Below are 27,550 nucleotides of genomic sequence, written 5' to 3'. Positions count from 1 at the left end.
ATTCATGCTGGTACTCCATCTTTTGGACGCTAAGGTTCAGAGTGGGGAATTATACCATGACAGTTGGTTTGAGCTAATCTCTGTCCTCAGAAGCTTTTCTGTGCCAACTCCATGAATTTGGGCATCTCTGGTTTTAGAGACATAGGACTAGTCAAGGAGGAAGCAGAGTTGTGGAGATGGCCACACTCAAGGTCATCATCTCTGTTAAAATCTTTTGGGATTTCCTCAAGTAAGATAATTCTTGCCCTGTCAGCATTATCTCACTTGGAATCCCATTTCACAGTGCAATCCCCTCAACAAAAAAGATTCTGGCTGAGTTGGAGAATTGGGACACCACAGCTCCTGGAAGTACTGTGGAGTGCAAGCTGAAGAGTGAAATCACTGAACCACCGAGTGAACACTCTGGATATGAGGTATTCTCCCACAGATATCAGCACATCTGGGAGCTGGAGTGCTACTCTATGGAGAAACAAACCATTTCCCCAATGTATGATGAGGCAGAATGTCTGCAGTCTCAAGGACAAAATTTAGGCCAAACTTTGGCCTTCCAGTGGGCTTTTCCATTGGGAAGGTATGATCTGGGCGTAGGTCACATTAACCTGTATTTAATACTGTGACATTAAATGGGCACATTGTATCCCATAAAAAACTACTCAAAAGCACCACACATTACCTTTTCTTTTCTACTATTTTGGATGCAGGTAAAATCCAGTTTCATTTCTATGATCTACAAACAAGTTCTGGCAATACATTAGCATCAATCCTAATGTCTTTTCACATTGCTAATTCAGAAGTTTCTTATCACAGTGTGACCTTGAAAAGTTCAGAGAACTAAGACTCACAGGCTCTCAGATCAATAGCTTCAAGCAGGAGTCTTACAATGAACAACTTATCACAGCTCTTCAGCATCAGTTTCTATCTAACAGCAGCTTTGTGCACTTATATGGCCCCAATCAATGCAGAATCTGAATACCTAGTGTCCTTAGGCATATAGCAACCTGACTTCTAGTCAGAGGAGCACAGATATATGTTCCATGTTCTTTGTATCCATTAACCATGCAGGGCTTCATTTAGCAGTAGCTGCTTGGATAAAATTTTCATTGACTTTAATAGCACTTTTGCCTAAATCAGCAGTTCTCAAACCGTGAGTCATGACCCCAAAGTAGGTCGCGACTCCCTTTTAATGAGGTCACCAGGGCTGGTGTTAGACTTGCTGGGGCCTGGGGCTGAAGCCAAAGCCCAAGCCCCACCACCCAGGGCTGAAGCCAAAGCCTAAGCTTGACCACTCGGGTCCGAAGCCGAAGCCCAAGGGCTTCAGCCCTGGGTGACGGGGATCAGGTTACAGGCCCCCACACCTGGTGTGGTGGGGCTCGGGTGGGCTCAGGCTTTGGTCCCCCTCCTGGGGTCATGTAGTAATTTTTGTTGTCAGAAGACGGTCGCGATGCAATGAAGTTTGAGAACCCCTGGCCTAGATAATGAGGGCACATGCTTTAGGACTGGATTAATAAAAAGAGACACACTCTTTAGGACTGGATTAATAAATAGAGCCATATTTAGTGTTACTTTCACTGAATGCAAACACACACAGGCTTTATTGTTGTTGATTTTTTGGTTTTGGGGTTTTGTTTTGTTTCTTTAGGACCTGGTCAAGGAGTTAAAGACTAAATTGTTACTGAATGTACATAACAAACATCACAACAATCTGCTCTCACCAAATACACATTTCAAATTCATGTCCACTGCAACTTTGGAATGTCTTCAGAGCTTAAAGGCCTTGCAGAAATGTGAATAAGAATCTTATAGTATAATACATTCAGGCACGTGGAGAATTTCAGTATATGGAACATTCAGAAGCCAACTACAATAGATTAATATTTTACAAAGTTCCTCAAAAGAAGTAATTTAAAACTCATTGTCCAAGTTCCTTCATAACCTACTGTGGGGGAAACCACCTCATTGTGTCCAGACTCTCCAGGTTCAGACATTTCCAATGTTCTTACATTAAAGTCTTTATTTCAATTATGTTCCCTGTTAGCAGGTTCAGTTGGAACATCATGTACATCATTTGTTATTCCTCTGAGTATGGTTTTCCTAAGTCTCTTGCCGTCTTGAACAAAAGCTATTTAACTTCTTACTAATGCCAAAAGTTGTAGCTATAGCTTGAATTTTGTTCTAATAACTACACAGCTCTTAATGAGAATACAAAAGGCAGTTTTGGCAAGTTGACCTTCTAGTAATGTTAAATCGAAAGCAGACAAATTGACTGATTGAAGAGAGAATGTAACAAAAATTTCAAGGTTTTTAGTGGACCCATGTTTTGCTTCAGTATTGTGCAATATTTGTGTCTTAACAATCAACAAAAACTATACACCAAAATACACTAGCAAAATGAGAAAAGTATAGAAATCCTGAAAGCATCAAGGGAAAAAAAAACCCATGACCTTGCCCACATGACAACTTTAAGGAAAGTTCATACACACATGCAGATAATGAAGCTTACAATTCAGCGTGTTCTTAGGTGTGTTCTGAGTAATACCTGGTTAATTCATCAAGCATTACTTGCTGATTGCAGTTCCTGATGCTCTATCTCAAAGCTTAAAATTCAGCTCAGTTTTGCTGAAGGCTTTGCTGAAGCCTGTGAGCATTTCAAGTGAATCTATACTCACTTTTTAGTGATTTAGGCCAGATTTCAGAGTTTGGCTCTCAGAAATCATGGTTTCACATAGTTCTGACCTGGAACCAGGTGAAACCTGTTGACAGTAGTGAGTTTTATTCTGAAATTCTGGGTTCATTTCTGCCCAAAATCCAAACGGAAACTCATGTGAATAGAATTCAAAGATGCTTCAAAGATATAACTCCTATGAACGGCTGCAGACTAAAAGCAGGGAGTTTCGCGGAGATGTAATAATAATATGAGTCTGGTTTTGATCTTGCTTACACTAGTGTAAAATAATCAGTGTTGCTTCTATGGAGAAACACAGGTGAGAGATCAGAATCAGACCCTACAATTTTAATAAATTTCTGCCTAGATGGGCTGTCAATCCAACTTTAATTTCCTGTTTGGAAGAAGGATTAGGGCAGAGTCACCAAGGATCAACGAGTGCTTTATATGTGTCTTTTCTGTTTGCTATAAAGTCTTGTTTGCATATCCTCATTGCTGCATAGGTCCCCACTGAATCAGTGTGGAAAATGGTTCAACTGCTGGCATAGATAAGACAAAACAATTTTCAATGGTATTATAGAAACAGTAGTTGAATCTTGGAACTTCACATCAGATTGGGAACCCTGCCTCAGTCATGTTCCCTGTAATGGTGCTAAAAACATTTTTTGTCCTCTCTACATTATCAGTTAAACAGTTTTCAGGTTCATTTCACAGAGAAATATTTACTCCTGGAGGGATTCTGCACAGAAAAATAAAAAATTCTGTGCACAATATTTTAAAATTCTGCATATTTTACTTGCCAAAATAACTCAATATAATAATGTTGGTTTCAATTATTTTGGTAATTTATTTCAAAATACCCATCAGCAAGTATGTCTGTAACAATACAGAATAACAAAAAAGATTCCCCCAGGAGTAGAGAGTTAAAGAAACCCCTGTGCCCCTATGGATCCTCACTGCGGGATCAAAGTATAAGTTACCTTAAAGTAGGAGAGATGAGGAGGACGGCAGAGAGCAAATTAGTCAGCTGAGAGAAAGCATTAGCTTAGTGGTGTCTGTCCCCAGTCTGTTCCCAGGGAGAAGTGAGGGTGCTTCCTGTTTCTCTGAGGGCAAATGGACCCCAAGATCCCCTTAGCAGCCCCTAACCCCCGACCCTTCTTTACCTCCCTCTCCCTCAGGATCCTTGCCCCAGGGACTGTTCCCTTTCAGGTGCTCCTCCCACACTCACTGCCTCCTCCTTCAGGGCACAGCCCTTTGCCCTCACCTCTCCCTTCCCCTGGAGGAGATTGACTCCCCCTTTCCACAATACTGGCCACCTCAGGCATCAACAGCCCCCACCACTAGGGGCCCTGTGTTCCCTCTGATTCCCCTTGTGACGGAGTGGGGGGTTTTCTTGGTTTTTTTTCGTGTTTTTCAGTGGGATGTATGCAGAGGGAATGGGACTCAGTGTCCCAAGGTATTACTGGTTTAATGAGGTGAGGGGAGAGGGAGTTTGTTGTTACAGAGGACCAGAAAGGGAAGCTGGGACCCCAGCTGATGGCCTGGAGGATGGATACCCCAGCGACTGGTGACTGGCGACTCGGAGACCCAGCTCAGAAGTCGCAGCCGGTTCCGGCCAGTGGAAGGATAATGGGCTGCAAAGAGAGGACCCCAGTGATCTAACCAGCTGGTTCCAGCCAGAGGAGAGCTGAGAGGAGATTAGGCCCAGGTGACCCTGTTTACCTGGAGAGAAGACAATGAACAGAGGCAGGGTTTGGTGCCGGTGATATCAGATGCCCAGCTGGGAAGCAGGGGGGCTCTGGGCTGGAGAGGGGGAGCAGGCAGGGCCTGCCTGGGTGCAGGGAAACTGGGATGTGCTGTGCTGAAGGAGGCCAGGCCCGAGGCCCGAGAGTTTCCTGTGCTGTGTTCACCTCTCAATAAACCCTCCTGTTTTACGCTGGCTGAGAGTCACTCCGGTCTAGGGAACAGGGTTGCATCATCCCCTTTGGGGGTGGAGGCCCTGGGGATCCAGAGCGAGTGAACTCCCTGGGGGGGGGGGGCACGGCGAGAAACAGGAGTGCTAAGGCTCTGAGAGGTGCGGCTCCAGGAGGTGGAGGGGCTTAACCCCGAGAGAGAGTGGACCCCCAAGAACGGCTGTCTCACTGAAGGGGCACCCCCCACAGATCACACAAGGCCAAGAGTGGGCACGACCTGTGAATCCGTGACACCCCCAACCACTAGGGATCCTCTGCTCCCCCACACCATTGTGGACTTTCTGCTTCTCCGCCCCCTGCCACCACAGAGGCCACTGTGTTCCCCCATACCCACTCCCACCATGGGGTACCCTATGCTCCCCCCCTCCCGCCCTGACTGATCCATTCCTTGCCTGCCCCACATTCAGAGGCCCTAGCAGAGTGGAAAAAACTGACTGCAGGAGCTGCAGCTGGAGAACCTGGCTCCTGGAGGAGGGGACTTGGCTGTGCCGCACTGCAGCTTAAAGTTCCACCTGGGACTGGGGTGTGCACTGCAAGCAGATGTCGGGTGAAAAACTTGCTAAATGGCGTCCCTGGCCCAGGCTCCCCATAGCTGCTTGTGTCAGCCTCATATCTCTGCAGGGCGGGCACAGTAACAGGGGCAAGGGGCATGCGCTGGGACTGCCTCCCAGTGGGAATGCATGGATCACCCTACAGCCTCCACCCCCAGTCATGGACTCAGCAGCGAGGCTGCACCCAACCCTGACACAGCACAATGACCGGGCTGGCCCCAGAAATACCCTGGGGTCCTGCCCCTCCACACCAGGTGCACCACGATAGCGAGCAAGAAGGACAGAGTGTCACACACACGCCAAGACCCGCTCCCCCTCTCCCCGAGGAGATGATGTACATCTCTCCTGGCTGCTACTGACACCTGAAGTAACGCACCCCACTCGGGACTGCTGCCAGGGAGGGGCATGTGACCCTTCTCGAGGCTTCACTTCGCTTTCCCATCAGAATCTATTATTCTGTGGGAAAACAAAACAAAAAAAATCTGTGGGGGACATGAATTATGCACATGTGCAGTCACACAGAATTCCCTCAGGAGTAAAATATTGTCAGGCACGAGTAAGTTTCCTTTTATGGATGGGGCTTAACAGACTGGTGGCATTTTTCAATAACAAAGTTAAACTTTACTTCTGGTAAAGCCTGAGTTAACATTTCCCCACAGCATAAATCTTGACAAACAAACTGAAAAACAGATTGGCTGGGTACTGGAGAGAACTGTTGACAAGACTTAAATCTGACACGGTATTTATGATCCATCCACGATAAGGTGTCACAATAGTACTTGATGACTGTAAGGACAGGTTTTCATCTCATGATTGATAACTGACAATCCTTATCTTTAAAAACTGGCTTCCAGAATCTAAAGAAAGGAGTAATTACAGCAGTCATTCACCACAATCTCAGTCTGAATTCTGAACTGCCCCAAAGTCATAATGAAGGGAAAATTGTGACAGAGGAAATAGCGGCTGTTAAGAGGGAGGATTATATAAATTTCTGGCCTCCAGGAAAAATAAAAGTATTGACCCATCTTTGAAATGGACAGGGGTGGGTAACATCCTCAGCATGCTACTGCCAAAATTATTCCCAAAGTGGCCCAGCAAAACCTTAACAGCTTAGAGATATATGGGAATACAAATACCTGCTTGCATCCCCAAGTAACTACTTCCCTCCAAAATGGTACTGTTGTCTTATGTCAGAAGTACGCCATCCTGAAAACAGTACTTCTGGGACTGCAAGTTTCAGAAGCAGGAAATCAGATCTTCCTGGCTTCTACCTGCCATGTCAGGAACTAGTTCTGGGAACTGCAGCAAAGTTAGCAACGTGAAATTATCTTGCACGTAGGAATGGATGCGTAGCAATACACATCCTGTACCGTAATAGCAACTAGCAGGTGAATCTATAATTGAAGTTGTGTAATGTCTGGGGTGAAGGGGTGGGAATGTCTCCAATAGCAACAGAATGGACTTAAAAAAACACCAGATTCATGAAAGTGGGTGGATTAGTTTCATTGTTTGAATTTCACTTAGTAAGTGACATTCTCGCACTAACTTTACCTAACTAGGTCTAGAAGCAATTTCTGATCTTCTCTATTTATAGATAAAGCAAATAAATGCTTGTGAGAGAAGCATGAGCTATAAGCAGAAGCTTCATGGGTGATAAAACAGCTGATACAGAGAGCTGAAAGGCAAATATACATATAGATAAATATATGCACACACATACACAGGCGTTTTTTTTTTTAACCCCACAGTGCTCCCATCCAGTACTCATCAGGAGGGGCCCATGTAGGCAGAATTAAGTCCCACCATCCCAGGGACTCAGAGGCGCAGGAGTTGCTGCACCCCCCGGTTTTGCCTGTGGTCTTGGCCACTGGCCCCACACTCAGGGGCTCCGCTGCCAGCCCAGGGTCCCAGCCACCAGCCCCGTGCCTGGGGGTTTCACTCCTGGCCCTGACCCAGCTGTGGCACATGCCTTGGCTGCCTTGCCCCTATCTGCATTCCCCCTTCCCGGAGCCACGGCCCTGCTCCCAGCCCCAGTGTACGGGGTGATAAGCGACATGGACACGGGTAAGGAGGGGCACAGTTCAGCGCCCCCACTCTAAACACTGTTCCAGCACCACCGCATGGGAGATGCTGCAGCAACCTACTAGGTCTGATCGATCCCTCACTTAAATTGATTCAGAACGAAACGTACTGTCCAGCCATTGGCATGACTCCTGTAGTCCTAGGCGGACTGGCTGCATGGCATCCACATTATTCTGGACATGGAGAGCCTGGACAAACCAGCCGCAGGACAACCACAGCAGTCTATGAAACTAGCTGCATGAAACCCATTTGGATTCATAGTACTAGGGCAGGGGCAGGCAAACCTTTTGGCCTAAGGGCCGCATGGGGTTTCCGAAACTGTATGGAGGGCCGGTTAGCGGAGGCTGTGTCTCCTCAAACAGCCAGGCGTGGCCCAGCCCCTGCCCCCATCCAACCCCCCTCTGCTTCTCACCCCCTAACAGTCCACTCTCAGGACTCCTGCTCCATCCACCCCCCTCATTCCCTGTCCTCTGACTGTACCCGGAGCCCCCACCTCTGACTGCACCCCTGCCATCCAAAACCTCCTTTCATTCCTGACTGCTCCCCCCAGGACCCTTGCCCCATCCAATCACCCCTTCTCCCTGTCCCCTGACCGCCCCCAGAACCCCTCCCCCGACTGCCCCCCGCCACCCATCAACCCCACCCCTTCCTGACTGCCCCCCTGGGGACACATACCTCCATTTCAAGTCCCCTGTCTTCCTGACCTCTGACCGCACCGACCCTATCACAACCCCGTCCCCTGACCACCACTACCACTCAAACTCTCCTGCCCTCTGTCCAACCCCCCCTCCGCTCCCTATACCGCGCTGCCTGGAGAACGGTGGCTGTCGGTGCATACAGCTGACCACCCAGAGCAGCAGGACAGGCAGCTGGTGCTGCCTGGTGCGAGCCAGCCACGCCACTGTGCCATGCAGAGCACCGTGGTCAGTGGCTCTGCAGCTTGTTGCTGCCCAGGAGCTTGCAACCCCACCGCTCAGGAGCATTTGCGCCAGCAGCACAGTGAGCTGGGCTGCGGGAGGGGAGGGGAAACAGCGGTGGCGGAGGGCCGAGGGCTAGCCTCCGGGACCAGGATCTCAGGGGCCAGGCAGGAGGGATCGCCAGGCAGCTGGATGAGGCCTGCAGGCCATAGTTTTGTCACCTCTGTACTGGTAGGTAGTGGTCCCAGACCAGCATTGGTCTCAGACCTTTGCTGAAGGACTTTGTTCTGGTAAGACAGTGACGATAGCGCAAATCTTGAATATTGTAGCTGCTTTTGACTCTGTATGGACCTTAATTTCTGGGTAGGCAATTTACTTGATTTTCACAATTCATTATATAGTACACTAGCCATCTATATTTCTGATGATAGGCATAACAAGATATTATGGTAGAAGCCACGCATTCACACGGCCTACTCACTTAACCAACTGGGTCCCCTTTTCACAAGTGGATTTCTCAATGTGCACAGGAAGATTCTCCTCATTTATCTTTTCTTGGAAGTCCTTCACAAGAAAATTACTCACTCTTTCCTCCTGGGCACCTATCATTGCAACAATGACTCATCTTGACTTTATGATCTATGTAATTTTAGTTAGAGGGTGTTTGCCTCTACCATGCCTCTGGATCATTTATGTGAGATCTCAGATGGAGGCACATTAATAGTGCTAAGCATATTTATTTTTGTTTCACTTGGTTACCGCTGACTTAGGAAACCCTGACATTTTTTATTTGCTTGTACTGTAAACAATGTACTTACTTGCTGCAGTATACCCCCCGCCTTGACTAAATTTATAGGGCATTTTACCTAGATTGGTTTCTTGTCTACATCATGTTCTAGCTTTGGCTTGTACTCTCCCAGCACCTCACCAAGCAATAAACTAAACAATGTCCTTTCTTAGCTGTTGACATGAACATAAGAGCGTGTTTGTCAGGACTAAACGATATTTCAAACACAGCAGAAAAGCCGAGATGCATGTTTTGCTGGATCCTTTCAGACATTTTATCCAGGACGAAGGCTACTTTTGTTGCCATTTTTTCCTTGCCTTAAGTGTCATGTTTAAATTTGATTAAAAATAGCCACTGACCATACGTGGCTGTTTTGGTGATTAATCTTTCAGAATATATTCCATCTCTAAACAAGGCAAGTCTTCTTATCATTTTTGCTTTAGGAACTACTGTATTCTAGTTGTGCTCCTCTCTGATGAGGCCTGCTCTATGAAACTGGCATGCATAGTAAGATCTGGGAAAACAGAATAATGTATATAAAAGCTATGAAGGAATCTCCTATTTGAAAATAAAAGGTGCATGCTCCTAGCTTAGTCTGTACTCGTTTAGGTCATTGTGTACTAACTATCTTATTGGACGACAATGTGCCAGTGCTATTTACCATATTTGTAGAGAATCTGTTCACAGCAGGCATTTGTTAATTCGTATTTCATTTTGATTTGACTGCACGGCCAGTAATTTAGCAAAATTAGAATGCAAGTGATACTCTCAAGATCCACTGGCCAGGTAAGAATCGACTTTCTACAGATGACTGATAGGGAACTCGGATCAATGGGAAAATTAATTTTGTTAAAGGAATTATCCTACGTAGTTACTATTATTCTACAATACAAGATTTAAATCAGAGCTTGATCCTCCGGTACAAACAAACTAATTGTAATGTATTAGTTTACTTCCATAGGGTCCTTATCCTGCCAGTGCTGAATGCCGATGGATTGTGTGTGTTCAACACCTTAACAGGAAATCGTCGCATCTTGTCAGTAGATCCATAACAAGCTAAAATTCACCATTGGAGAATCATCCTTTGAAATGATTTTTAAAATAATGGCCAATATGCGCAACTCAGCATAGCATGGATCTCTCTTCTCTTCTGTAGCAGGGATATTTGAGGTGGCGCCCGATTACCCTTTTAAAAAAAGAAAGGTGAGTTTTGGTGGGATTTCCACAGAATCGATCTCACAACTCATACCCAAATCTTTCAGGGCCACCTCATGAAATCGGTGGACCAGCGTTGGTTAATCATTTGTGGAGAGGACTGAAAACTGCTTGAGGGCAAATAAAAATTGATAAAAATGGACTTTTCCCATCAACCCCCCCCCCCCCCCGCAAGGACCTTTTGGGTAAAGACTGCACCATCTCCCACAAAGAGAGATATCTGGCCAGTGGCATTATTAGTGAAAGAAGCCGGAGCATCAGCAGTGGGTTGAGATTCCTAGCATCAGATGGTAGGGGAAGGAGTTAAATGACATTCAGAACCTCATAAAGATGCACAAATGCTTCACCTTTTGCTCAGTTTGGCTGAATTGGTTCTTCTGCCCCTGACAGCAATGTCCTGCCTCAACTGTAATGTAAATATAAGAGGTAGCGTGTTAAGGTTGGTGTCAGAATCTGAGATGAGAATGCTGTGACTTTTTTGTGATTATACTTTCGATTTTTGATGTCTATTACCTGATTTTTTCCTCCCCAAAGGGAGTAAAATTAATATCCGTAAAACCAACTTTACCTTTTAAAAACTGTTAACTATTTAAATGTTAATACAGCAGGAAAATATGCTGAGATAATAAGCACAGTGTTAGAGAAATCTTTAGCCAGGTCATTTGGCAGCTAATAGCCCCACCAGACCATATATCAGGTATATCAAATTTCATACACCCAGAACGTATCTCAGGCATACCACCGTACTTTTGGCATATCACGTTAGTTCATTTCACACCAGAACACCAACAAATTTTAAAGTCTCAACTTAAGAGCCACTGAGATGTGAATGTCTGCAGATTAACAGTTCTCACACTTGTCTTTTACATAGAGAATGGCTAGTCAGCCACAGCACACACACCCCATTATTGGGACCTTAATTAACGATCTCTGAAAACTTATGGGCCTGATTTTCAGAGGCGCTGATCACTTAGGGCACCAATGAGAGCCATGGGTACTCAGCAATTCTAAAGATCAGTCTCTCCTATCCTCTAATAACTACCCCCTTTACCAAAAATGATAAGTAAAATAGGTTTCAGACATGCTAACAAAATAATCATATGACCGTAGAACCCAGAAGGCAACCTTTCATCTGTGTTCCTTCATATGAATTGGTCTGATTGGCCTATTCCATTTAGAGTGTCTTGGATTGTTCTGTAAACTGGGTACTTTTTTCTAGCTATTAGCTCCATGCCGAGCTCCAAAATAATAAAATTATCTATGCAAAGGAGATACTACCCATGTGAGTCCCAACAGGCCCCCAGGCAGCTTGCTTTGGGTTACCCAAGTAGGACCAAAAAGGCCCCAAACCCTGTTTTCCTTTTCAGGACTAGGGAACCAAATTGGGAAGTGTTAGAGAGTCAGGAAGCAGATGCTGCTGAAGCTCCATAAACCAGAGGACTGAGCTGATAGTATAAGGACAGTCTTCCTGCTCCAAAAAACAGCAAATACAAAAACAAATACAAATACAAAAAAGGAGTAAGGGATTAAGAATGAGCTCAGCCTGAAAAGAGACCATCTTGCCCTGCTTTAAAAATAGAGGCATTTTGGAGAGGGATCTTTATTTGTGCTTTATTTCTGCCTCAGAAAAGTAAAGTCTTGGATTTTTACCTGATTATGAGCCTGGAACAGCTCCCATTGAAGCCAATGAAAAGACTCCCTTTGCTTTCAATGGGAACTGGACCACACCTTGTATTAATAGAACAATAGCTGAACACTAGTGGTAGACTATTCAAAAATGCATCCTTAAGTGGAATATGCCAAATGGGTAACTGCCTACACAATTTGCCATTTCCCAACTCTAATATGCATTTGCAAGCTCAGTGACCTATTTTGCATGTGCAGGTTAGGCATACACACATCTGACAATTTCTAAACATATTAACAAATGCTTTACTAAAATCACTCTCTCTATATTGTTCCATTTAGAGAGATTCTTTGCAACACATTTTTTTCAATCTGTGCTATAATTTAGAACTTGGAATTGCTTGAGATTCATCAAAGGAAAATTACCAAACACTATGAAAAATCCTACTTAACACCATTTATGTTTTGATGCAAAGAGAGAGCTGTAGTGGTTTCTATCTTGCCATGCAGTGTACAATCAGGGCTGTGTAAACTCTGTGGATTATCAAAATAAAATAGTAATATTTAGGTGCCAAGTTCACTCATCGAACTCCCCTCCCAAAGCTATAATTCTGTAATAAAAGTTTTGCAGCACGAAAGAGAAGTAATTTCACGTGTGGCACTGTGGATGCGATTATACAACCATCCAGTCTAGAAAAACACGCTGCCCGTGTGTATGTATTAATAGATCTTGATTTTATTCCTGAGAGTGGCAAATGAATTTTGAAGCAATTGGGGGGGCGGGGCAAGTGACAAGAATGTGAGAAATGTATTGATTTGCAAAACAAGCAGACCTAAAATGCAGAGCACTTTGTTACTGAAATAGAAACAGCAGATACAACACTGGCTGCCTTTACAGCTTGTTTATGGTAAATCTGCATGTCTGAAGAGAAATGTGCAGAGAGGAAAGGATGCTCCACACTTCTGAAGGCTTGTTCTGCTAATTAATAGATTAAGAGATGTAGATCATGCCATAGACTGCAGTGTTGAGTCGCTCCGTAATTTCTATGGACATAAAGACCAGGCTATTACAGCTTCTGTATTGGAAGTTTTTTATATTTTTAAATTGCCATTCCCCTTCATAACTCCCCTGCTCCCATATCTAGTGAAGTTTTATCTTCACTGATTCTCTCTTGCAGTGGGAAACTTCTTTTCCCAGATCTTCAGCGCAACATTTTGTCATCTTTACATGTTCATTTTTCACATTTAGGGTTTTCAGAGGAGAATTCCATCTTTCAAACCAAATCCAATGCTTACTAAAGCCAACGGGAGTCTTTAGCCTCCAGAAAGAAAGTAGGATAAAATGGTGGCTGTAACAGGCATTCTATAAATGTAACCAACTGGATGCTGCTTGCAATCCTCACAAACTTTGGAGACTGAACTCTTCAGTTGTAACTATTTTCAAAACAGAGCTCTCCCCAGGTGCTAGTACAACTATGGCATCAAGTCTGTTTTTAAGGAGTTATGTCAGCGCATGCACTGTCTCTACCACCAAGTAAAGGATTCATTGTTCTGGAAATCAGAGCACACAATAGAATGTTCCTAGCTCCTGATGTCCTCTAAAGGCACATCTCCTTTGAGCCATATGGAATCCCGATAAATTACTAGGGCAAATGTTCACATTCTACCCTTTCTGCCACCTTTGTGGCTCAATAAATAAACAAACAAACACAAACACAAATATAATGCTTTTAGTGTTCAAAGACCAATGCTGACATTAGTTAATTATCCCTCACAACCCTCTGAGGTAAGGAAACAATATTATCCCCATGATTGTAGAGATGGGGAAGCTGAGGCAGAGGGGTGAAGAGATTTGCTGAAAGTCATCCAGTGACTTGGTGGCAAAGCCAAGGTTAAAACTCAGGGCTCCCTGATTCTCATCTCACTGCTCATTTTTCCAGATCACTTGGCCTGTGAGCATACTGATTTGAAAGATTGAAGATACCTTTGTGAACAATTCTGAAACTTCTCTCTTTTAAAGATTTCTTATAGTTTTGTATGATTTTACAGCTATAGCTATTCTATATAGGTTTCTTATACTATGCTCATCACCACCTTCTAGCAGTCCACTAAGCATTAAGCTCAGGTTCATATAGGCAGGCACAGTAAAACAATAATCTGATATGGAACCATGTGTGATGTCCAGAGTTATAGTAGTCTGTAAAACACAGAGGCTTACAATAATTTAAAATACTCTGTTTGATATCTGTCAAAGCTTTGGAAGTGCCTTACACCAAATACAACAAAATGAAGACAAAAATAATTTCCTTTTAACAAACATTTATACTGAATTTAATGCTCCCTGGATTGAGGTGCCTGAGGTACTCTCTTTACTGTACAGTATCTTTAGAACTGGTATAGCATGGGCAGTAGCAGTGCAAGCTACCCTGCGTTGCCCATCAAGGGGCAGCCCTGACCTGGAGGACCATGTTTAGGGCTGACAGAGGTTGAGATTCCATGCCCATTTGAACTGTGGTGATTCATCTCATACTTGTGATGTAAAGGAGTCAGTTTAGATATGGAAAAAAAAATCTGGATTGCGGCATGCCAATCTAAACACTTTACAAAAGACAACAATCTCTTTGAGATGCAATGACTTTTGGTCACAACTGATCTTGGACAGATTTAAACCACTAGAGCTAGAGATGAAAGGATCTGAGGCTACGTCTACACCGCGTATCATACAGCGGTGCCGCTACAGCCATACCGCTGTACACAGCGTAGCCACTCTTCGCCCGCAGGAAAAAGCTCTCCTGCCGGCAAAATAAAACCATCCCCAATGAGGGACGATAGCTTTGTTGGTGGGAGAGCGTTTCTCACTGACAAAGCACTTTCCATATTGGTGCTTTTCATCATTAAAACTTTTGTCGGTTGGGGATGTTTTTACACCTCTGACCGACAAAAAGTTTAATGACAAAAATGCAGTGTAGACTTAGCCCAAGTCTTAAGTCCAATTCAGGGTTCTAAACAGTCAGATGGATTCTGGGTTAACTCCCCACAGTAATAATATTTACAGACCTTTCTGCAGAGGTTCAATTTGTAATACATAAAAATTGGAAAGTAAACTTACCTGAACCCTTTTCATCTAGAAATCAGAGAAACAATCCTATGAAGGCAGGTTCTTTGGCATGGTATGCTTCCTCTAACACTAGTTTTCAACTGTCTGCAGTGAGATGTATAATTCTGACATGACCACCTATATATCTCCTGAAAATCTTGCACTGATCTAGTTTAGGACACACACACACACACAAATGATTTGGGGCATCTATTAATTTAATGGCATAGTTTCCTCATGTCTACACTAGCAGATCCTGCCAATGCTTCACCATTAATACTAAAATTCCACTGGCTGGCTTCCTTTCAATCAAGGGACTTCACTTCCTAAATATTTTAGTCCTTCAAAAGGTTGCCATATTCTACGGCCCATGAGTGACTCTGGAGAACTGGAAGTGGACAGCGCAGCTGTTTTAAACCAATATACATGATTTTGCAAGAGCAAGTGTTTTAACCTCTGAGTTCAAAAGACAAGAATGTAGTCAACACTAAAAAGTCATCTGTGTATAGCACAATGTTTAGCTTTATTGATGGTCTTCACTCTACCCTCCTATCAAAGGGTTTGTGAGCTAGCAGTTGAGTTGCTAAGAAATAAAAGTGGTGAAAAGCAGAACCTTGTCTCAGCACTCTAATTCAAGCAAATTGATCCAAAACAAATCCATTAACCTTAGCCAGGCAATAAACAAGCTATAAATAACCACTATTTAGCCCATTACACATCAGTTCCTCCACAGGCATCATATTTTCTGTTTCTTTCCCTTGTTCTTTCTCACTGAAGCGATTTACATGGCAAAGTAAGAGTAAATCATCTCCTGTTTTTCAATCCTCACCTAGAGTCTCATAATACTCTTTGTGGCCCTGCAGTTCGTTGCTCTGGACATTCTGATAACATCCCAAACAGGGGATTAGTACTTCACGGGCAGCAGGAATAGCTGAATTCTTAAGAAACAATGACAGTATTTTTATATAAAGCCACTACTAAAGAGAACAGATAAAGAGAAACACAGAAAATATGACTTATAGTCAGAAATACAGTTGAAGAGGAATTTTTCCATGAAGCAGCAGTGGCTCTTTGAAATGACTAAGATAAAGAGCAAGAATACAAACCACCAAAATTAAACAAAGGAATTCAAAGAGCTACACAATTCCTTATGTAAAAATTCCTCTCTCTGGTTTCTTCTTCATATATACAGTTTTTAAGACTACATTTTAACAGCTGTGACAAATGCAGTTCTAGCACCTACGACCCATTATCTTCATACTGTATAGTCTTTACACTTCATTTAATATTAATGACTAAATGTGTTCCAATTATTAGGGGGTTGGACTATGCCAAACATCAGCATGTGTAATTTCCCTGTCTGTGTGAGGAGAGGAGCAGCTGCCTTCCTAAAACAGAGGATCTTCAGAGAGGGTGGGGTCAAATAGGATTCTGTGCGGAATCCACACAAACCTTCACAGAGCCTGAGACTGTATTAGCTTTCTGCATGCCACTCTCTGCACTAAAGAACCCTTCCTCAAGTCATTTTCAAGGGCAGCAGAAGGTGAAGGAGCCAGATGGAGACATGCTTTCAGAGACAGTGGTAGACAGGGAGTCTCCAGAATTGGTATGGCAACCCCAGCACGCCGTGGTTCCCCCAAGGTCTTGAGAGGGGGGAGGGAATCTGCAAGTTTCAGGGTTTGAACCCACTGCCCATTCCATGATGAAAGTAGCAAATTCAATCCCAGTTGGAAGGGTCTGCTGGAAACTGCATGGCTCCTGCCACAGACTATCTTTTCTCTCACACTTTTCCATAAGAAGGGCAGAAGAAAGACCCACACTTCCTATCAGCTGCTGCTGGTGCACTGGTTGTATTTATTTTTTAATAATTCTCAATTTAAGAGAAACTTGTTTTCCTCTCTTCTGGTTTTCCCAGTGTAATTTTATCTACGCAGCAATTGCTTTATGTACCCACGCACTGCCTAACCAATAAAATTTATCCCAATTAAAACTCCAACGCTAAAACATTTCAAGCTGAATATAAGCACACACACACACACACACAAGCTCGTATTCAACGCAGAACGGCAAAACCGCAACATCTTAAATAAAGAAGAAATAAAGAAAAAATGGAATCTTTAACTTTCTATCATAACTGGGAATTGCTACGTAGACATTTTTAGGATAATTAGCAGCATCTTGTCCTTTCACACACTGCACAGATGCTTACCAAAATGATCATCTAAAATGCACTTGGCCTGAATTTCAAGAACATTATTACAATATTCTCCTATGCTGCAGACTTCTCACAAAGGTTCCGCAATGAGAAGGGGATTCTATCCTTAATGTCCCCAGCAAATCAAAACCTCAGAGAATATGGCATGTTTGCCATGTCATTCTTCCCCCCCACCTAGGGTGACCAGACAGCAAATGTGAAAAATCAGGACAGGGGGTAGGGGGTAGTAGGAGCCTATATAAGAAAAAGACCCAAAAATCGGGACTGTCCCTTTAAAATGGGGACATCTGGTCACCCTACCCCCACCCCACTGCCCCAGTACCTAATAAAGACAGAAGCTACTTTAGTAACAACCACATATTATTTGAATCAACAGTGCCTAGCACAATGGAGGCCAAGCTCCTGACTGTGGCCTCTAGGTTCTACCACATTCCAAACAAATAATAATAATATGTAAAATACAGTGCTTCTCAAGTACACTTTTAGTAGAGCTGAACATAGCCAGCTTTCTTGGCTTTGACTGCATGAATTTATGCAACTAAAAAGGAACTGAGGTTCTTGAGGTTTCATGGTTGAGGCTTTTCTGCTCAGTTCTGAAATAAAAGAACAGATTTGTATTTGTGGTATGGCAAGTGATATTTAGACATATGGCTAAAAGACATCAGAAGAGTATCGGGCTACTTCGAGGCCACCATGATGACTACTGGAGATTTTTGTTTAATCAAACTCCATCTTACAAAATTATAAACTATTTGTTTCCAATTGCGAATTTAAAAACAACAGATGTTACTTCAACAGCTGTGTATTAAGACAGAGGGTAATGTTTTCAAAAGGGCCTAAATAACTTAGGAGCCTATGTTCCATTTTCAAAAGTGATCTACGCACTTAGGCTCAGATTTTAAAAGACACCTAAAGATGCAGATAGGTGCCTAGACAGATTTTTAAAAGCATTTAAGTAGCTCAAGTGACTAACTCCCACTGATTCACCTGCTTAAGTACTATTGAAAATCCCAGTAGGTGCCTTTGGGTGCCTAAATTTCTTTGAAAATCTGACCATCAGATCTCTATGTCACATTGACTTTCAATTAGACTTAGGCTCCTAAGTGTCTAAATCAATTTGAAAATGGCACTTAAGTGCTTTTGAAAAGATTACTCAGAGGCTATGGAGTCAGTTACACTGAGAGTGCTGCCAATGGGGACCTTGGGTTTCTGAATCTTTTTCCAGGTAGAAATATGCTACCTGTATTTAAAATTAAGTTTTGATTTAAAAAAAAATGTGTACTAAGTTGATGCTTGTGAAAGGTGCTGGATTGTGAGCACAATGAAGTCCTCTATTTACAGAACAAGTGCTGTACTGGTAATGACATCAAAAATGTCCCCACATTTGCCCCACCCAAGATGCCTCCTGTGGCAGACATAGGGCTATTCTGTAATAATCTATGGATACTGTATTGGGATTTTTACTGTTGGGTGTATTGGGTTTAATCAACAGGGATGTTGGGAAACAGGAATTCTAAACAATGATCCATGATAAGACAAACAAACTATTGAAGATTGTCACATGATAATGGAATGGACAATGACTCTAAAGCAGGGGTCGGCAACCTCTGGCACGCGGCTCACCAGGGTAAGTACCCCGGTGGGACAGGCTAGTTTGTTTACCTGCTGCGTCTGCAGGTTCGGCTGATTACGGCTCAGACTGGCTGCAGTTCACTGCTCCAGGCCAATGGGGGTGGTGGGAAGTCGCGGTCAGCACATCGCTTGGCCTGCACTGCTTCCTGCAGCCCCCATTGGCCTGGAGTGGCGAACCGTGGCCAGTGGGAGCCGCGATCAGCTGACGTGGTAGGTAAAGAAACCAGCCTGGCCCACTAGGGTGCTTACCCTGGCGAGGCACGTGCCAGAGGTTGCCAACCCCTGCTCTAGAGATACTGGCTTGACATCCTGTTGAGCCCACCAAACTACTTTGGAAAGCAGGCCAAATTCAGGAAACTAAGAAGACAAAGAACTTCTGGCTGGATAAAAGGTGCATGTCTCTCTAGGGCAGAGGCGTTTGAGAGAGAATTTCTGTTGGGGAACAGACTGACACACAAAGACACTGGCTGGCATGTCTGAAGCAGTTAGGCTTTTCTAGCTTACGGGGGCTGGTAAGTCATTAGGTAGAACAGATATGTGGTAGACTGGGTATTGTTTTAAAGTCCTTTTTCTCTTTTGTTAAGATTTATTCCAACTGTTCAGATTAAACAATGCTCTGGTTTTAAGAAGGCTGTCTGGTCACTGCATTTCACATGGGTCACAGACTCCCAAAGGGAAGAACTGCAAGTATCAAACACAGTTGGACCTACTGGTAAGTATAGTAGACCACAGGGATTCTGCAGACCAGGGCCTGGTCTGAGAGTTGGAGAATCACGATTTCACTGAAAGGAAAAGTTAAGGCAGAAGTCCTGACACCAGTGGTTGTGCATTAAGAGAGAGACCAGAGATGGGTCAGAGGTGCTAGACCTGTACCCATGACATAAGAACAGCCATACTGGGTCAGACCAAAGGTCCATCTATCCCAGTATTCTGTCTTCCGAAGTGGCCAATGCCAGGTGCTTCAGAGGGAACAAACAAAACAGGTAATCATCAAGTGATTCATCCCCTTTTGCCCATTCCCAACCTCTGGCTAGGGACACCATCCCTGCCCATCCTGGCTAATAGCCACTGATGGACCTATCCTTCATGAATTTATCTAGTTCTTGGCCTTCACAACATCCTCTGGCAAGGAGTTCCACAAGTTGACTGTGCGTTGTGTGAAGAAATACTTCCTTTTGTTTGTTTTAAACCTACTGCCTATTCAAAATACTTCCAACCTGGTCTGGACAGATCAGCCTCTGGGGATATGAGAGAAGTTCCATCTCAATTCCCATTCAGTCCTTGACTTCTCTAGTGAAGTACCAATTAGTGCCTGTTGGGGTTCCTGTCACTAGGAACTGCAATGAGACCACCAATTACCTACGTTAAGTATTTTCCTCTTGCTTAAATTCCTTCTTTGCTACCCTCCCTGCTCATGCTGAATGCATAATGACAAAATCTAGGATTTAGCCTTAATTGGATCTCTGCAATCATACCACCCGAATTAGCTCCTCCCACACCCCTAGGAATAATTGTCACTGCCTGGAGATTGACATATTGCTTCCCTGGACTTTGCAATTGTCAAGAATTTCAAATGGTATGCTCAGCATGAGGAAACAGTTTAGAAGTGGAAGGCCTAAAAAGTATGAATGCTATTAAAATATTTGGCATTAAGCCCCACATGCTGACCTTTAGCAGTACACTTTCCATTGCCAAAATGAGGGGCTGACAGCAAATCTTTCTAGGATCAGAGGTGTGAATCCCAGTCCTTTGGTTAATAATGGCTAAGGAAATAGGATGACTATGGCAAAGGTAAAGCGGTGATCACTAGTACTGCCTAGCTAAGAATTGTGTACATCCTACATAATTATTGTCACCCTGTATCACCCTGCCTCTTAGATCATAAGCTCCTTGTGGCAGTGGCCGTTTGAATGGTGCCCAGTCTACAAGGCCCACTCTGGGCACCAGCATTCCAAGCTGGTGCCTGGGGCAGCAATCCGCAAGGGGTGGCAGTCCCTATTGTTTTGCCCCGAAGCAGCATGCTGAATTGCCGCCACGGGCAGGGCAGGGGGGAGGCAGTCTGTGTGCCCTTAGGGCAGCAGGCGTGTTTCCGCGGTGGCGGCAATTCGGCGGCAGCTTCTATGTTTAGCTGTCTGGGGCAGCTTCAGCTAAACATAGAAGCTGCCGCTGAATTACCGCCGCAGCAGAAACGCACCTATCCGCCCTCAGGGCACAGGCACTGCCCCCCACGGCAATTCGGTGCGTTGCTTGTGACGGCGAATAACTGTAGAGCTGGCCCTGTCAGTCCAATGGAATTTGACCTAACTGAGGCCTTCAGTATACAGAAAAGCTCGTCTGTTTTTTCAGCTACTGTGTGGGTTGTCAAATGGTGAAAATTTTCATCTTAAAACATTGCTACAACTCTTTCTACTGCTCTTTAAAAATAGCCTTGGAATGATAGCATTAGTAATATAGGTGCATCAAGAAATTATATTAATTTTACTGCATTATACATTTTGAACCATATAAACTCACATCATGATACATGTCTCAGTTCCATTCATCAGCTCTCCAAACCACTTGGTAGAGAAGCTGCTCACATTTATCATCAGGAAAAACACTCCGTGCCTACCTGACGTAGAGTGACCGCTTCTGATTGGTTCTCAGGGAGCCAGACCCAGAACTCATGCTGTGGTTCATCATCTGCTCGCGTAGATCATGGATTTTTGCCTCAAATCGAGCGTACTCTGATGATGGAAAAAACAAACAAACCTCTATTGTAGCTGCATTACAATCGGTAAATGCAAATGAATGTTAAGATTAATAAATGCAGGACATGTTCTGAGAATCTTGGTCACATGACCTATCTATCTTAAGCATGTATATAACCCCATTACTATAGTATCTGAGCAATTCACTATCTTTAATATATTCACCACTCGTAACACCGAGGTACTGTCACCCCTATTTTGTACCTGGTGAACAGAGAGACTGACTGGCCAAAGGTCACACAGAAAGCCTGTAGCAGAGCAAGTACCTGAACCCAGGCTAGCACCATATCCACTGGACCATCCTTTATCTCAGTGACTGAATTACCTTGCTGATGGAGCACAAGGTATAGTAAAATTACCAGTTGGACAAACACATGAAGAAGCAATAAATAAAGTTTCCAAAGTTCTTTCAAGTGGAACTGTGCAGTGGAGAACCACCCCTCCTGATCTCATTTAGCAAGGAAATACCTTGGGATCTATTTTATCCACACTGACTGTGGAATTTTCATGAAAAGTGCCCCTGCCTGGGTGCAGTAGGGGGCAAAGCATGCAGTGAACCCCTTCTGCCCCCAGAGGAGTTACCTTTACAGAAGGCACTGAACACCAAGGGGCCCTCTCATGCTGCACACTCCTTGCAGCAGAGTGTAGTAAACTGGAGGCCCAGGCAGCGCTTCACACCCTGGGCAGGAGCACCTATCTGAGAGACAATGCGTGGATGTGCACACAATGGGGACCTGATTCACCATTGCCCTGCACCATATTTATACTAGTGCAATGTAAATGCAAACTGGTTGTAAAATGCTACTGATCAGAATGGTAGCATTTTACATCCACTTTGCACTGGTCAAGGTACAGGACAACAATGAATTGGACCCTACATCTTTAGTATGGGACGGGGTGCAGCAACTGCTGTTCTTAGAAACAGGCATAACTCCTCCATACTCCACCATACTCACAGCCAGCTGCTAACTCCTTCCCTCTCTCCACCGCTCCATTGCCTTTGAGCCATAATACAGCCCAGAGTTGGACAGAGTTGCTAAAGAAAACTAAGAAGAATTTTTTTTCTGAAATGTGAGTCAGAGACTTCCTATTAAACAGAACACTTACAATGGAAAGCCAGGCAAACACAGAACCCAATATTACATACCTGCTAAAGAAAAGTCTGATTTTAAGAATAAAATATGTCAATAATACTTATACTGAGCTTTACACGTTTAAAGGAATGTATAAATGTTAATTAATCCTCACAACACCTCTATCAATTATGTAGAAATTACTATTCCCATGTTCAGATGTTGAAGGGCCTTCGAATACCTCGATCCCAGCCCAAAGCACCCTCCTGCTCCCCAAAACCGTCATCCCCAACCCCACCCCCAGAGCCCACACCCCCAGAGCCCACACCCCCAGCTGGAGCCCTCACACCCACCTGCATCTCAACCCCCTGCCTCAGCCCAGAGCACCCTCCCGCACTCAGAACCCCACAGCCCCAGCCCAGAGCCCCCTCCTGCACACCAAACGTCTCATCTCCTGCCCCACACCAGACCCTGCACCCCCAGCCAAAATCCTCACCCCCTCGCACCCCAACCCCAGCTCAGAGCCCCCTCCCACACCCTGAACCCGCACCCCAGTAGCTCAGAACCCATATCCCTCCCACTCCCAACCCCACTGCCTCAACCCAGAGCCCCCTCCTGCACTTCAAACTCCTCACCCCTGGCCCCACTCCAGAGCCCACATCTTCAGCTGGAGCCCTCACCTCCTCCTGCAACTCAACCTCCTGAGCCAGTCTGGTGAAAATGGGTGAGTGAGTGAGGGTGGGGAAACTGACAGAGGGAGGGAGCATGGATTGAACAGGGGGCGGGCCCTCAGAGAAGGGGTAGGGCAGAAGCGGGGCCTCAAATGAGGGGCAGGGTAGGGCAAGGGTGTTGGTTTTGTGTGAGTAGGAAGTTGGCAACCCTATCCATTGCTTTTGTTTGTGTACAACTACTGGAGCAAGTTCTCAGATCATGCTGTTCCTTCAGGTTCATAATTTAGCAGATCCTCTTCTCACTTGAATCCAATTTTCTTTATCAGAAATCCTGACTCAAATTGAAACCCCTCTGATGTGGACTAAAGCACTGTATAGACAAGACTTAAGTCTCATTTTCAAAAATGATTTAAGCACTTAGGATCTTAAGTCTTATTGAAAATCAATGGGACTTAGGGCCCGATATTTTCTGTCAGTGGGAGTTAGGCGCCTAAATACCTTCAAAAATCTGGCCCTAAATCACTTTTGAAAATGGGACTTAGGTGCTTTGCAAATTTTACCCCTAATCTAGGATTTGTACATTTGTACATGACTCAGATTAGGTCATTTTCCCTTTGGTCAATTTGGTCAAGATTACATTAACTTTTTTTTATTACTATTACAACTATAACAACTATTTATTTTTACTCTACCTCATTACGTACTTCTTGCTACATGGTAAACCGGCTTGACATTTATGAAAGGTACATGTAAAAAAATAAATTAAAAAAAGGACATTGTATTTCCATTGCTCACATTCCACCTGTTCTGTTGATAAACAGAGACAGTCTTAAGTGCTGTCAATGTGGCCCCTTTCACAAGCATTATATACACTCACAACGTTGATAAACTATATTTCAAGGTGTATCTCAAGAGGTTTTGGTGCTTTACAACTGGATTAGGTCAAGAAATAATTTACACCAGAGTAGCTTCAATCATAACGTTCTCCTTTAATAATTAATAAAGAAATCCCACACAGATACTGCATCAGGGGTGTGAGAGGAATTCCTATATTTAGACTTCAATCTGTACAGTGAGAAATGAATCATAGAATATCCGGGTGGGAAGGGACCTCAGGAGGTTACCTAGTCCAACCCCCTGCTCAAAGCAGGACCAGTTTCCAACTGAATCATCCCAGCCAGGGCTTTGTCAAGCCTGACCTTAAAAACCTCTAAGGAAGGAGATTCCACCACCTCTGTAGGTTACCCATTCCAGTGCTTCACTGCCCTCCTAGTGAAAAAGTGATGAAGATCAAAAAAAGACTCTCAATAGCACCGCATCAAATTACTTGCAGTTTGCACACCAGCACGTTTGACACTTAGATGGGATGGTCAGACGATGAAGACAACTTTATTGTGTTTTGTACTGTTTAGACTTTGGATAACATTTCATCAAGGTCAGGTACTTGAAATTGTTTTATTTGATTGAAAATTTATTCTGAATTTTCCTAGAAGATATTTGTAAGATTTGTTACGACTTTTAAATATTTACTAACTACATGCTAGGTGTTCATGGAGTCAAACTTCAGGCCCCAGTTTGATTTTAATAAATAACACAGTATATGTGAGGCCTCTGCAACATGGGAGGCAAATTTCAGCAGCTGGGCCTTTTTTTTTAATTGAACTAGGATCAAAAAGTTAGATGTTTATTAAACCAAATACATATCAAGTAGTTATCAATGGTTCCCTCTCAACATGGAAAGACATCTCTAGTGGGGTCCCCTGGGGCCAGTCCTGGGTCTGGTTACACTCAATATTTTCATTAATGACTTGGATAATGGAGTTTAAAGAATGCTTACAAAATTTGTAATGACACCGAGACGGGGTTGCAAGAACTTTGAAGGACAGGATGAGAATTTAAAATTACCTTGATAAATTGGAGAATTGATCTGAAATCAACAAGATGAAATTCAACAAAGGTAAGTGCAAAGTACTATACTTAGGGTATGTCTACATTACCCACCAGATCGGCGGGCAGTGATCGATCCAGCGGGGGTCAATTTATCGTGTCTAGCCTAGACGCGATAAATCGACACCCGAGCACTCACACGTCGACTCCTGTACTCTACCGCCACGAGAGGCACAGGCAGAGTCGACAGGGGAGTGGCAGCAGTCGACTCACCACAGTGAAGACACCGTGGACAGTAGGTCTAAGTATGTCGACTTCAGCTATGTTATTCACGTAGCTAAAGTTGCATAACTTAGATCGATTCCCCCAACCGCAGTGTAGACCAGGCCTTAGGAAGCAAAAAATCAAATGCACAACTACAAAATGGGGAACAACTGACTAGGCAGCAGGATCTGGGGATAAAGTGAATCACAAATTGAATATGAGCGAGTAATGTGATGCAGTTTCTGGAAAAAATCAATTCAGACAATTAAGGTCGTGACAGATGGACAAAAGGGAAAAATACATTCAGTGAAAGGCTGATTCACTGTCTTGTGGCCCTTTGAAGAAAGAAGAAAACAACAGCACATCATTGTCTGATACACTGCTGCACTTTGCCAGCTTTTACTTAGCAAAATCTCCATGAAAATGGGCATGTGATTCATATACTGGTTCAGGTAACTGAAGTTCCTGCGCTCCCTAGAGGCATGGGAATTGGGGGACCCACCGGCTCAGTGTAGCTAGTCCTGGGCCGGCCTTATCCCTCTTGCCCCCTTTCCCCTGCCAGAGCCCAGAGCCCCTTTCCCTGCGGCTGCCAGCCCCTGCCCCAGCTCGCAAGCACCAGGCAGGCGTTGCTTGTCACCCTAAGTCCCCTCCTGCAACCCCCCACCCCAGTGCAAGGCAGGCAGACCCAGCACTGGCAGCCCCCCACAGCTGTAGCCTCAGCCCCATCACGCTTCCCTGAAGAGGAGTAGCCAATGTGCTTGGGCTGAGACCAAGGGGAAAGCACAAGCAGGAGGGGGCCTTCCATGCAGAGCATGTGCGGGGTCACGCTGGGCTGTTTGGGGAGGCATAGCCTCCCCCAGCCTACCATACGCGCCAGTCATGCCCAGAGGCTTTCCAATAACAAGAGTCAGGGCCCTTTATTAGGAGCCTAAAAATTCATGTAGGAGACTAACTCCAAGAACCCACTTTTGGTGCTTGAGGTCCAAGTCACCTATAATATCCACCAGGTTAAATCCACTGCACAAGCTAGTGGTGGGAAAATTTTAATTTTGCTGAAGTTGCTTTTTAGTTATAAAATTAGAGCATAGCAACGGAAAACACAAGAACAAGCATTTTGCAGCTCCCCCCCAAAACAGTTAAGAATCTTAGTAATATTAAAATGTAATTATTTCCACCCTTACTCTTGTATGACAGGTTGCAGTTTTTTAGTAAAAAAAAAACCCAAACCAACCCAAACCTGAAAACAGATTCTGATGGAAATGCTAGTATACTATATAGCAGGGGAAATGACACCACTGAAATGCATGAATGTTAGTAGACCCAGCCTACATTAGCGGGACCTTATCTAATCTTGGCACCATTAGAGACAGCTTAATTCCTTCTGTCAGCAGGTATTACATTTTGCTCTCCAGTAATATGCAGGTTCATCAATGTTTGCTTCAAGATGATAAATGCTTTCGTAAGTGCTGCTATTAGATTTTTAAAATAATGCTCCTGTAACCCCATTTGGTGCATAGTGAAGCAGTGACTGCCAATAACAGGGGTGATTGGTTGGCAAAGGGTCCCTCTTTTTTCAGACTGTACAAGAAAAAAAAGCAATGTAAAACCCTAGTAGTCCACTTTCAAGATGTTTATAACAATGTTATATTTGTTTTTAAAAAACAGCAGAAAAGTATTAGAAGACAAAATATCAGCTCGAAAAGGACATGCCAAATCAGTACCAGCTCGTATAAGTAAGGACTAGTGGATGATGGAGCTAGATCCTCAGTTGGTGCAAATGTGGCACAGTTTTAACACCAGAGGAAAGCTGTAGCCAACAGATTTTGTGTGGCTACAAATTGTACTGCTCAGGTGTCAAGCTGTCAGCTGAATGCCTTGGATCTCTGAGGGCGCAAAGTACTATCACCGTAGTATAGTTATTTATACTATTTATGTAAATCATTCTTTTTCTCCCTTTACTTTTGGCCATCAATAAGTTTAGGCTTGAAATTAGATGAAGGCTTCTAACCATCATAAGAGTGAAATTCTGGAACAGCCTTCCAAGGGGGACAGTGGGGACAAAAAACCTGGCTTCAAGATGGAGTTTGATAAGTTTATGAATGGGATGGTTATGATGGAACTGCTTACAATGGCATAAGGCCCATCAGC

General features: G+C 44.0%; 1 protein-coding gene across 17 annotated transcripts in view; it reads right to left on the bottom strand.

Moving 5' to 3' along the window:
• The window catches only part of DLG2 (discs large MAGUK scaffold protein 2), a 1,558,615-nt gene that overhangs the window by 112,767 nt on the left and 1,418,298 nt on the right, over nt 1-27,550 (bottom strand). For 15 of the 17 annotated variants that reach the window (XM_075061772.1, XM_075061757.1, XM_075061758.1 and 12 more), the window contains one exon: nt 21,369-21,483. In XM_075061772.1, the coding sequence (XP_074917873.1) occupies nt 21,369-21,483 (115 nt within the window). Of the gene's footprint in view, nt 1-17,471; nt 17,719-21,364; nt 21,484-27,550 lie in introns of those variants that run through there. The other 2 variants (XM_075061770.1, XM_075061771.1) reach the window with 2 other exon arrangements.

Source organism: Chelonoidis abingdonii, chromosome 1, assembly GCF_003597395.2.
Source record: "Chelonoidis abingdonii isolate Lonesome George chromosome 1, CheloAbing_2.0, whole genome shotgun sequence".
NCBI lineage: Eukaryota > Metazoa > Chordata > Testudines > Testudinidae > Chelonoidis > Chelonoidis abingdonii.
Note: the sequence above shows the minus strand (reverse complement) of the source record. Positions and strands in the feature narration are given on the sequence as shown.